Here is a 13,773-nt window from a genome sequence, read left to right as displayed (position 1 = left end):
ATTTTGAAAAGATGATTTAAATAAATAGTTATGTATAGTGTCTTTCTTTATGCACATGTATTACACCTGTCACAGAAACCTCAGTAAACTCAGATGTCATTGCTGCAAATATATTTACTGGTAGCGAAGGATGTTGTTTTGACAACTTCTCAAAAACATTGAGAATTACCAGTTTTTCACAGCTTTTTAAAGGTGTTCCTCTTCTATGTTTCACAAAAGGACACAATGCAGTTTCTGCCATTTTCACCATACACAGGTGAAACACAAACGTGTCAGAAGAAATACCACAATGACTGCCCATATTACTGTCATGAAGCAGTTGGGGCAGGGGGGTTACAACTTCCTGCTATTTTCATCAGTACTCAGAAGAGAGAGGTTCTTCGCACTCTCCTACCAATTTGATGTTTCTTCAGATCGATGTTTATAAATGAACGCTCCTGTACACAAAGATAATCACTTACAATCCGAGGAATGGTTAGCAGTGCATAGTCACATGATAGTTGATTTGCCTCTGCACACTCCATTTACTCTCAAGTGTACAACACAGAATGTCATTTCCATAAACATTAAAAAAATTAACTTAGAGTGGAATCGAACTCACAACCTTGCGTATACAAGCCAGTTACTATATCCACTATACAACTGTGTAGATTTGGCAATACTTTTACAATGACACTATATCAAGTTCCTCAAATTTATTAAAAAGAAAGTGAAAACTGAAGTAGTTTGGCAAATCATGTTCAAAGGAGAAACTGTGAAACCAAAGTAAACTGCTATGTACTGATCAGAACTAGCCGTAACATCATGCACAGAATTGTTCAGAAATACATGGCACAAGCATTTAGCATTCTGATCAGCAAAGCCATTGCTCTTTGTTAATGCTTTGGAATGTCTTATAGTGTAATTAGTGGTAGTTGGTTGGTTGGTTTAAAAGGGGGGGAGGGGGGAAACCAAACTGCTAGGTCATCGGTCCCTCGTTCCGATTAAAATAATTCCACAAGGGTGGGAGTAAAATAATCAAGACACACAAACCACAGCTTGAAGAAAGGAGAGAACCACAAGAATGACAGGAGGGGCAACAAACACTAAAATGGACAAAAATTGGGCAAGAAAACCACAGAGAGATGCAAGAAACATGTAGAAGAAGTCAAAACAAGAGAGCAGATTACCATGGCTGGCTAACCATGATAATAAAATGGAGAATCCAGCACTCTGCAACACATTAAAACCTCTCCCCTAAAAGCACCAGGGTGGAGGACACAGAGGGACAAAGGACACGTGCAAAAACTTAGATCAAATTATAAAACCCACCCCTCACAAATAAAACGTAAAACTAAAGATGCTGCTGAGGCATTGTCACCCAACACTGAAGGTAGGGTGCCCTGAAAGTTAAAAGTCCACTGCAGAGCGGCTAAAAGTGGGCAGTCCAGCAAGAGATGGATGACCATCAATTGTGAGCCACAGCGACACAGAGGTGGGTTCTCACAACATTTGGCCAATGCAGAGCCAGCAGAGGACAACTGATTCCCTGCAGGAGGACAGCATGGAAGACTTCCACACATTCATAGTCTCTTTAATGACACACAGTTTGCTATGCATGCTGTTATGCCATTCCTTTTCCCAAAGCCAAAAAACCCTGTGGTGTAAGGCAGAATGCAAGTCATTTTCGGAGATGCCCATCCCCAGAAGCAGTTTCCGCGTACCCTGTTTGGCCAGCCTGTCGGCAAATTCGTTGCCTGGGATTCCAATGTGTCCTAGGGTCCACACAAACACCACCAAGCAACGGGACCATTCCAGGGCATAGATGGACCCCTGAATGGACACTACCAAAGGATGGTAAGGGTAGCACTGGTCAATAGCTTGTAGGCTGCTCAAGGAGTCAGTACACACGAGAAATGACTCGCCAGAGCAGAGCACACGATTTGACCGCCAGCTCTGCAGTGAAAACACTGCAGCCATCTGGCAAGGAGTTCTGTTCAATCTGACCTCTATGAACATATGCAAAGCCTAAGTGACCATCAGAGAGCGAGCCGTCAATGTAAACCACTTCATGGCCCCGGTACACGTCAATAATCGAGAGGAAATGATAGCAAAGAGCCACAGTATGAACGGAGTCCTTAGGGCCATGCGATAGGTCCTTAAGAATCTGCGATCTAGGTGTACACCATGGGGGCGTATATGAATGGACATTGAGAAGAGGTGTAATGGGAAGGACTCCAATTCCGACAGAAGGGACTAGACGTGAACTGCAATCATAAGTCCTGATCTGGGCCGCCAATGCGGGTGATAAATTGCCGAGGTTGGGAAAAGGAGATGGTAATTCAGATGTGCAAGAGAACAACTTGGGGCAATGTAACTGGCGAGCAGTTGTGCATGCCTAACCTTCAATAGGTGGGTGGGTGGGTGGGTGGGTGGGTGGGGGGGGGGGGGGACTCTGGCCTCCACCAGGACACTGGCCACCGGACCCTTCCTAAAAGCTCAGATCGCTAGTCGAACGCCAAAGTGGTGCACTAGGGTGAGTGAACCGTAAACCAGACTCCCATACTCAAGGTGAGATTGAATAAGGGCTCTGTAGAGCAGCAGCAGCATGGAGCGATCTGCACCCCAGTTGATGTTGCTCAAGCAGAGAACAACTTACATGTGCAACATAACTGGCGAGCAGTTGTGCACGCCTAACCTTCAATGGGGGGACTCTGGTTCAAATGGCTCTGAGCACTATGGGACTTAACTTCTAAGGTCATCAGTCCCCTAGAACTTAGAACTACTTAAACCTAACTAACCTAAGGACCTCACACACAGCCATGCCCGAGGCAGGATTCGAACCTGCGACTGTACCGGTCGCGCGGTTCCAGGCTGTAGCGCAGGGGACTCTGGTCTCCTGGCAGAGGGCATTGAGGTGGTGTCAGCACTTCCACTTAAGCTGACGAAGGTGAGGTAGCCAAGTCAACTGGGCATCGAAAACCACTCCTAAGAATCGACATGTCTCCGTTACAGTGAGTGGATCATCATTAACGTAAAGTTCTGGTTCTCGATGAACAGTGCAACGCCAACAGAAATGGATGACGCACGACTTTGCGGCTGAAAACTGGAAGCTGTGGGGTAGATCCTATGACTGCGTCTTGTGAATGGCCCCCTGTAGGCGCCGCTCACCAACACCAGTACTGGAGGAGCAGTACGAAATGCCAAAGTCATCCGCATACAGAGAAAGGTGAGGCCGACAGCCCTACCAGCTGCTGCTAGACTGTTAATAGCCACTAAAACTAGAGAGACCCTCAATATGGAGCCCTGCAGAACACTATTCTCCTGAATGGGGGAAGTGAGGGGGGGGGGGGGGGGGGGGGGGGGGACTATGGGAGGTACCAACTTGGACAAGGAAAGTACGAAGCGACAGGAAGTTTTGGATAAAAATCGGGAGTGGGCCCCGGAGACCCCACTCATACAATGTGGTAAAGATTTGATGTCCTCAGGTTGTGTTGTATGCTTTAGGTAAGTTAAAAAAGACAGTAACCAGACGTTGGCATCTGGAAAAGGCTGTTCGGATGGCAGACTCGAGGGACACAAGATTATCAGTGGTAGAGCAAACACAGCGGAAGCAGCCCTGACATGGAGCCAGAAGGCCATGTGACTCCAGAACCCAACCCAACCGCCGACACACCATACATTCCAGCAGTTTACTAAGAAAGTTGGTGAGGCTGATGAGCTGGTAACTATCCACATCAAGCTGGTTTTGACCAGGTTTGAGCACCAAAATGATGGTGCCCTCCGCCCACTGTGATAGAAAGACGCTGGTTGAAGATGACCAGGAGATGTCGCTTGTAGCCAGACGAGAGATGTTTAATCATCTGACTGTGGATCCGATCCAGCCCAAGAGCTGTGTCCCAGGCAATGTGCAAGGGCACTGAGGAGCTCCCACTCTATAAATGGGTCATTATAGGGTTCACTGTGGCATGTAGTGAACAAGAGGACTTTCCTTTCTATCCGCAGTTTGAGGGTGCGAAAGGCTTGGGGGTAGTTCTCCGATGCAGAGGTTCTAGCATACTGCTCAGCAAAGTGCTCAGCAATCATGTTTGCATCGGTAGATAACACACCATTGATGTTAATGCCAAGGACACCTGTTGGAGTCTGGTACCCAAAAAGACATTTGATCTTCGTCCAGACTTGGGACTGTGACGAATGGCAACCAATGGTCGACACATACCTCTCCCCAACACTCCTATTTCTGTCGTTTTATAAGCTGACGAATGCGCGCACAGAGCCACTTAAAGGCTATTAGGTGCTCTAGGGAAGGCAGCCACTTATGTCACTGTATAGCTCGCTAACACTCTTTAGTTGCCTCAGTGACTTCCGGCGACCACCAAGGGACTGTCTTTCTCTGGGGGCACCCTAAAAAAATGAGGGATCGCGGTTTCCGCTGCAGAAACCATCGTTGTACTGACCTGCTCGACGACAACATCGATGGCACCATGTGGGGGGAGATTCAGCAGTGACAGCAAAGGTGAAGGCTTCCAAGTCTACCTTGTTTAAAGCCCATCTGGGAAGGTGTCCGTGGGCATGACGCCAGGGAAGTGACAAGAAGATGGGGAAGTGGTCACTACCACACAGGTCATCATGTGCTCCCAGTGGATTGATGGGAGAAGGCCAGGACTGCAAACCGAGAGATCAATGGCCAAATATGTGCCCTGTGCTACACTGAAATGTGTGGCAGCACCTGTATTTAAGAGGTATAGGTCGAGTTGTGACAGTAAATTTTCGACCTCCCTAACTCAGCCAGTAAGTTGGTGCCACCCCACAAGGGGTTATGAGCATTAAAATCTCCCAAAAGTAGGAAACGTTTATGTCGTTGATCAATCAGTGTAGCTAATACATTCAGGGGTATTGCAGACAGTTATTTCCTGTGTCGTCCCTATCCTGACAGCCACAGCTTCAAGAGGGGTTTGTAGGGGCACATGTTCACTGCATACCGAGCTCAGGACATAGACGCAAACTCCACCCGACACTCTACTATAGTTGCTACAGTTCCTCTAATGTCCCTTATAGCCACAGAGGGCAGGAGTCCACATTGCCAGGAACCAGGTTTCCTGGAGGGCAATGCAGAAAGCAGGTGTAAAACTTAACAGTTGCCGTAGCTCAGCCCCAGGTGGTGGAAAAAACTGCCGCAATTCCACTGTAAGATTACACGATTGTGAGACTGGGAAGGCATGAAACACTCAATGAGGGCAGTCTAAGCGTCAGGCTCACCTGCTGCCACCAGATGAGTACCTGTGCGATCAACATCCATTGCGTGTGAGGGCCCAGCGAGATCTAGGTCCTCAGCAGATGCCAGAATCTCCACCTCATTCTCAGATCCAGAGTTTGTAGGCAGTGGTGGTGTGGATGCCACCACAGTGCCTTGGTTCTTGGGGGTCTTTTTCTTTTTAGGTTTCTCTCACTGCTCCTTAGGTTTGTCCAGCTGGAAGGGATTCACTGATTCAGTCTCTGGGACTGAGGAGGACCGTGAAGCCCCTCCGACCAGCTACCTCTGGTTGCTTCAGCCACTGGCGGGCAGCAGCTTTGCCACTTGTAGGATCCTGGAGGGGTTGCTCATGAAGTAGGTTGTGCAGGAGCAACAGCAAAGGAAGTGCCCTCGACCATCAAGGGGGCAGGTGGAATCTGACGACTCAGAGAGCCAACTGTACGCAGTGGAATGGAAGATAATAGAACCGTTGTTGTAGCGGTGGCATAGGTTGATAGGTTGACATCATATGCACAGGATGTAGCCTCTCATATTTTCTCTTAGCCTCAGTGTATGTCAGTCGGTCCAGGTCTTTTATTCATTATTGTCCTGCAGTCTGGCGAGCAAGGCGAATGGTGGCTCTCCGCAGTTGACACCGATGGGAGGCAGGGCACAGGGAGTATTTGGGTGTGAAGTACATCCACAATCCTGACTGTTAATGCTGGAAGTACAGCGGGAAGACATACAGCCATACTTCCAGCACTTAAAGCACTGCATCAGAGGAGGGATATAGGGCTTTACGTCACAGCGGTATACCATCACCTTGACCTTCTCGGGTAATGTGTCACCCTAAAAGGCCAAGATGAAGGCACCGGTGGAAACCTGATTATCCTTTGGAGCCCCGGTGGACACGCCGGATGAAATGGACACCTCGCTGCTCTAAATTGGCACGCAGCTCATCGTCAGACTGCAAAAGAAGGTCCCTGAGAAATATGATACCCTGGACCGTATTTCAGCTCTTATGGGGCGTGATGGAAACAGAAACATCCCCCAGATTGTCACAGGTGAGTAGTGCCCTTGACTGGGCAGAGGGTGCTGGTTTGATCAAGGCCAACCCCAACCGCTTTTTGGACAAGCCTTCCACCTCCCCAACTTGTCCTCTAAATGATCCACAAGAAACTGAGGTTTCACTGACAAGAAAGATTCCCCATCAACTCTTGTACATACGAGGTATGGGTGTGAATAGGCTTCACTGCCATCCTTAGCCTGGCATTCCTCCCATACTGTGGCCAAGGGGGGAAACAATTTGGGGTCGTATTTCTTACATTGAAGCTAGGCCTTGACCACTTAAAGACAGCTGATGTTTGACCACCAGCATGAGATGGCATACTACGCTTCATGGCGTGTCATCTGCCCTGATGTCACCCACTCTGACCAGGTGCCCTCTCCACGGGTGCCACCCAGCCACAGCAAAGGCCACCTGGCAGGAAGGCCACTGCGGGGAGTCCTGATGCCCCACATTTACTGGCATCTACTCCTTGGCATAAGTGGGGAGTTAATGATCTAGGCATCAGCAGAGCAATCCCTGTGTGGTCAGGGGGCTACAACCGACAGGGTACATGGAGGCCCCACCATAACGGACTGGCTACCGTGCTGGATGTCAGGCGCAAACGAGCTAAGAAGTCAATTATCGTTGACAGCGCAAAAAGCGATACTGCACAGAGGATGGAGGAAAACACACCCAGGAGGGTGACCTCGTCCAACAGCTGAAAAATGAGCGGAAGTGCAGATCCACATCGACGAAGGATGCGAGAGGTCTCCGCGCATGATAGACACTATGCACCATGTAAGGCGTCCTTCCCCAATTGGCTCGCTCTTCAGGAAAATTTTGAAAAATGGAGGTCAAACCCTACAAGGGACCATCTTATAGAGGCCGAAACATGTAAGACTCCTTTTAGTCGCCTCTTACGACAGGAAGGAATACCTCAGGCCTATTCTAAACCCCGGACCAACAGGAGGGAATTAGTGGTAGTATAACACAAAATATGTAACACATAATTAGATTCCACTGGCGTTAACACCACCCATGATTGTGTACTACTGCCAGTGACCAATCACTGTGAAAGTGTTTGGTTACATCAGGATCATTCTTACAATGAATAGAGTACAATGAATAGAGTACAATGAACTGGCAGCAGACTAGTGCCAGGTGGTAACAACTTACCATTCATCCTCATAGTCAAGGAGAAAAATGTATGCTTGTGTACTTTCAAATGACTTAGAGATAACTGGTTACAATCCTGGAAATGGTACAAATTTTCGTTGCCAGTACGTGGTTAGCAAGGAGAGGAGAGATGGAAGTCTAGTCTATTCATCAACATTTGTGCTGATACATTCCAAAGTAGCTCATGAGAAGAGATTATGTGCCACGTAAGTTGGCTGCCTTGAGCACTATGAAGAAGTCAGTACAATTGGGTGCAGAGCAGACAATTTTCTCACTACAACTGCCACTGTATTCAAGAATATGGCATCATTGTACTCTGCTGAGTTCATCATCTTGCTCTACTGTACTACCACAGCAGTTGGACTCCGTTACCAGTGCTCGTCTGCAGGTGTTAAGACTTGGAAACATTTCCTCTGGACGTCTGTGCTACTGTGGCCTATGTCATGTTGAACACTCTGAACTTGTTCACATTATTGTGGAAAAATCACTGACTACATCCTGAGATGGATGCTGAACTTCTGGAACTTCCAAGTCTTAATTCCTTCTCCTTTGTTTATTCTCTTGCTGACTAATTTTTCGTAGGTGCAAGAATCCAGGGAGTTAAGTTGCAGTAATATTTGATTAGTGTTTACTTATTACTGCAGGTTACAGCACTCGGTGCCCTTTCATGGTATTCAAAAGAAGAATTCTATGTACTAGCAGCAGATTTCACCCTCTCCCTTTTCTTTCATCACCTTTAATGACACAAGCATAATGCTACACGACACATGCACTCATTACGGTTGTAATATGCTTGTACTTGTCTTTCACAGGTATTAACTCTCCACTTTCCCACTGCCATTTCCATTCATACAACATACACCATGCAGGACATCAAGTGCAAAATCTAGTTTTTCCTTGCAGATATTGTACGATATGCAAATGTTTCCATTGGCTTTCACTGCTTTTTGATGTTAAGCTGATATTTGAGCATTTCGATTTTCTTGTTTCTTGAGTAAAGCACTACCGTCTTCTCCTTCTGTGGTATTTTATCATTTACATCACTCGAGGATCCTTCTGGCAACAAAACAGGAGATGTCAATTCTAGTTCACTCACTTACCCACTAACAAAAGACTCCGCTCTACCTGGTGTGCGCTTGTCGATATCTTATGTTTCCTCTTTTGTGACATTTGAAACATTCTGTTGATCAATTATGTCCAGTAGGAATGCTGTACACTTTCTTCCATCTTCAGTTATTTCCAATGTTGTACAGATACAACAGTTGTTATGCAACATCACGAGTGGTGTCAGTTCTGTCGCACATGCCCGACAGAACACCACACCAATCTATATCAATGTACTCTATATGTTTGCTACTTTCAACTAATGAAGCGAAAGCAGACTGCCAAAAGCACATTTCTGTGTCTGACCTCTGGAGGTTTGGGCGTCAGTCACACATAAGGGGAAGTCAAATGAAAACGATACAGATGTAAAATTAATTACTTAAACTGTTTATTATTTTCTTTCACTGTGAGGGGCCATTGCTCCAAGACTTTCTGCACCACAATTAATGCACAGCAGTACACTGCAAAAACTGAAGTGCACCATCAAGTCCAAAATCCCAGGAACATTGATTGACAGTGTCATGCTGTTGCAGGATAATGCCTGCCCCCACATGTTGCCAAGGCTCTTTCGACTACACTGTGAAAGTTTGGCTGTGAATCCATTAAACATCCTCCTGATCTCCCTCCACACAATGTCCTTAGTTTCGGAGCCCTGATGAAAGACATTTGTGGCCAGGGATTTGCTTCAGACAAAAAGATGCACTTCTGGGGTAATCATGGTTCATAGGCAACCGCAAACATCTTTCCATGAAGGTATCGACTTGATTGTCTTGTCTTACAGTGGGGTAAATGTACTATCAGTTATGGTTATTACTTTTGAAGTAATAAACTGTTTATTTACTTTTTTCCATCTGTCTCATTTTTATTTGACTGTCCCTTATAAACATTATACAGTTGCAGCATAACATCACCACAAAAATGAAGTAAGGAGTGTTACAATACCACAGCTCATATCTCATTGATAGTAAGGTCATTAGGAATGGGGTGCTAGTTCATGTGGAGGAAGATGGGATAGGAAATGGGCCATGACCTTGATGACCTAACCAACCTGTTAATTGCCTGATGTTAATAAGGAAGATCACAGGAAATGGGTATCTGTTTCTCCCACATCTAAGTGTATTATATTAATCACAGGCCACCTCTTTCAGAGTAGCTTTGAAAGAATAAAACTGATCTGAGAATCACTCCCTTCTCTATGTTGGGCCTTAAGTTAGTGATACTCCTAAATTTCTCAAATCATGGAACAGTTTTTGGCATCCACATATTAGTCAAACAGGAGGAATGTCTAGCTCAAGCTAGAGTGGGGTCTCAAACACTGAGCCAATATACTGTTCCAGTCCTTTACATACAAGCTACATAATAACCTGACATGCTATGAGACTCAAGTCCTAATCACTTACATCTATGTCACCACCGTTGTTCATCTACACGTCAATTCTACAACGTGCCAGTGTATCCCATCTCTGTTCCTATTACAAAAAACCACAGTAGTAGGTTGCAACTGAAAGTGTAGATAATATCTGTTCATTACTATTATTCCAAGAACCTTTAGGAAATTCATTGTACAAAGACACTAGTCACTGGGTTCAAAGCAGTTGTTTGCTTGTGAGAGATGACTGTTCATAACTCGACTTTAATTACTCCTGTATGTTTTCTAGTTCAAGTGTAGCCATCAACTATAAAAATTTCACCTAAAATAATGCAGGAAAAATGAAGAACTACACTGCAGAAAACCAAACTAAAAAATTACCTTCTGACCTTTTCTTCCTTCAAACTGTGCTTTTATTTTGAAGTCATTTATTTCATCATCTGATGATTCATCATCAAAGAGTGTAGATGGCTTGTCAACTGGCTTTTCACTATCATCATTTTCATCATCTGTATGTACAGTAGACATTTCATTATCACTGAAAATAATTTTTTTATTTGGTGGAGCATCCTGAAAAATATAAGGATTTTTTGTGAAATAAAAATGAAATGAGGAGCAAGTGAGCGTATATAATTTTGCTGCAATTAACTGTCATTTATTAACCATTAAGATTATAATTGTTAACAGAACAGTTGACAGTTTGTAACAGAATCAAATACATAAAATAAGTAGACCAAAGTTGTTGGCTTGAATACTTTTAAATTTTATAGCTATTTCTGCAAAATAGTAGACATTGTTTCCGGAAATCCACAGGCAGATTTAAAAATCATGCCTATTCCATCTCCATTCTGCTTCTTACAAACCAAGATACTAATTATTGTTATTTGTCTTAACATTTTACAATTCCACCAGCACCTTCACCAAACAAATTTTGCTATTAATGAATTCTTCAGTACTGCTGTAGAGGAAAAGATATCCATGTATAATCACAAACAATTCTTTTTTTCAGAAGTAATGGATTTAAGAGTGGTATTTATTTCTTTATAATATTTTTTTTTTTTTACATTTAACGACAATATTATGCTGCTCATCATATTGATGAGATGTCGAGTTGCAGACAGGCAGGAAAAAAGACTGCCATACATTTCAGCTTTCAGCCACAAGGCCTCCTTCTAAAGTAGAAACACACACACACACACACACACACACACACATACACACAAAAAGCACAACTCACACACACACGACCACTGTCTCTGGCTGCTGAGGCCAGACTGCATACAATAAACTGTGCCTGATGGGAAGGCAATCTGTTGGTGGTACGGGTAAGGAGTAGACTAGGATCGGGAGGGGGGATGGATAGCAGGGTAGGGGTGGGAAGGTGTAGTGCTGCTTGTGAAAGCATGCAGGGGCATGGTGGGGACAATGTAGGGCTGCTGGGTGCGCTTTGGACGTTTCCCACCCCTCCCACAGAGGTATTCCACCACCTGCCATAACATACGCAATATCCTTGACCATATCGACTCCACCCATGCTCCCAACATCTTGCCTCATGGCCCATATCCCTACAATGGACCTTGATGCAAGACCTGTCCCTTACATTCTCCCACCACCACCACCACCACCACCACCACCACCACCTACTCCAGTCTAGTCACAAGCATCTTCTACCCCACCAAAGACAGCGCCATCTGTAAAAGCAGTCAGGTGATCTACAAGGGAAGCTGGTACCACTGTGCTGCCTTCTACAAGAGCATGACATTGATCAAGCTCTCCGCCCATATGAATGACCACTGACAAACTGTAGCCAAGATGCAGCTAAACCACCCAGTTGCTGAACATGCTTCATAGACAATGTGCTTCACTTCAATGACTGCGTCACAGCGAACACCATCTAGTTCCTTCCTACTAACACCACCTTTTCTGAACTGCATAGGTAGGAACTCTTTTTGTCATATATCTTACATTCCTGTAACACCCTGACCTCAAACTTTACTAGTCCCTGTCCTCCACTTATCTATCCCCTTCCCTGGTCCCATTCCAGCATTTCACAATCTTCTATTCCACCAATGCACCCACTAGTCTTTATTCCCCTCCTCTACCTCTCTCCTCTTCTGCTCCCCTCCCTCGCTCGCCTGCCCTCCTCCTCCCCCCCCCCCCCCAAAAAAAAAGAAACCTTCCAACTGCACCCAGCAGTTCTACTCTACCCCACTACATCCTTGCATGCTGACTCCAAGCAGCAATACATTTTGCCCACCTCTACCTGCTATCCCTCCCCTCTCCACCCCAGCCTACTTCTTACCCCAAACACCCACAGTCTGCTTTCCCATCAGGCACAGTCGTATAAGCAGTTGGGCCTCAGCAGCCAGATACAATGGTCATCTGAGTTCTGCTTGTGTGAATGTGTGTGTGTGTGTGTGTGTGTGTGTGTGTGTGTGTGTGTGTGTTTTCTACTTTAGAAGAAAGCTCAAATGTGTATCAATATTTCTGTTGTATCTGTCTGCAATTCAGCACGTCTTCTATATGCTGAGTAGCAATCTATCCTTTCCATAATACTGTCGCTGTTCCATCCTGGATTTTCCATTGATTTTTTTTTATATTTAGATTCACACACTACTAGCCTCTGTACTGTGCATGGTGGATGGTTTTGGTACCATTATTTTTCATTCCCTTCCCTCTTTCAATATTTCATTACCTTCTCTCTTACAATAACAAGTTTAACACAGTAGAACTGCCTGTATGTCGCTATATGTGCACTAACCTCTGTTATCATGTTCTTATAGACATCATGCATTATACAAGATGAGTCCGGAAAAAAGGTACAAGATCTGAAGGCTGATAGGTTTTGTGGTTCTGAGCAAAAAACATCTTGTGAACATATGTCCTGCTCTCAATAGTTTATGTGAAAACTAATGAAAACAACGGAGAACAGCACAAATGAAGAGGATAGTAATGAAACAGTGTGATCTTATGTTTTGTTTCATTGTGTACATTTTCTCACAAAAGATGTTAAAAAAGTTCAATGGCAACTGCAATGCATTTTGCAGCTCTTGTACACAGCTGTTGCGTTGCTGATGTCAGCTCATTCATATGGAATGCTGTGATTCCACAGATTCTGTTCACTGATGAGTCAACATTTATCTGCAATGACATCAACAACATGCTCAACTCTCATGAGTGGGCAGGTCAAAATCTACATGCTACTGTGGAAATAAATTTTCAATGATATTTCTCAGTCAACATGTGGTGTGGTACTGTTGCTGACCAACTCATCAGTCCAAATGTTTTAGATAATCATCTTAATGGAGTACAGTATCTTGATTTCCTTCAAAATGTGTTACCAGAATACTTGGAGGATACTCCTTTGGTAACCCATCATCATATGTACTTTCAGCATAACTGATACCCATGATTTTCAAACAGGTGTATGTCATATATGGTTGAGAAAAGAGAATATGTTCATTTGAAGTTTGTTGTTCTGAATCACCTACACTATCGCCCCACAAAGCATGTATCTTTCCTCCCAATTCACCCTCTATACACCGGGGACAGTAGTCATCTGCATTCTATTCTGAATATTGGTGATCTAAAATTGACCAAAGCACTTTATGAATCATCATCTTTCATCTAAATATTCTCAATGTAAAGCCTCCGAAAACAAACATTTTCATACTGATTGAACGTTGTGGTGCAACAAAATTAGCAACTCGCTTCCGAATATCTTCTGTCTCTGCCTTTAATCTGAATGGGTGAAAATTTTAAATTACATTTGAGCACACAGTAATAAATATATCACACTAGGCTTTTGCTTGCATACTTTGCTGATGTACTACACATCCATATAATTTTGTAAAATTATGCTTG

At 44.5% G+C, this 13,773-nt stretch overlaps 1 protein-coding gene across 1 annotated transcript in view; it reads right to left on the bottom strand.

Moving 5' to 3' along the window:
- Positions 1-13,773, bottom strand: part of LOC124799115 (nucleolar protein 8) — a 59,369-nt gene that overhangs the window by 21,543 nt on the left and 24,053 nt on the right. The window contains 1 exon segment of the mRNA XM_047262653.1: positions 10,291-10,479. Within this exon segment, the coding sequence (XP_047118609.1) occupies positions 10,291-10,479 (189 nt within the window).

The sequence above is a fragment of the Schistocerca piceifrons genome, chromosome 5 (assembly GCF_021461385.2).
Source record: "Schistocerca piceifrons isolate TAMUIC-IGC-003096 chromosome 5, iqSchPice1.1, whole genome shotgun sequence".
Lineage (NCBI taxonomy): Eukaryota > Metazoa > Arthropoda > Insecta > Orthoptera > Acrididae > Schistocerca > Schistocerca piceifrons.
This window is presented reverse-complemented; position numbering and strand designations above follow the sequence as displayed.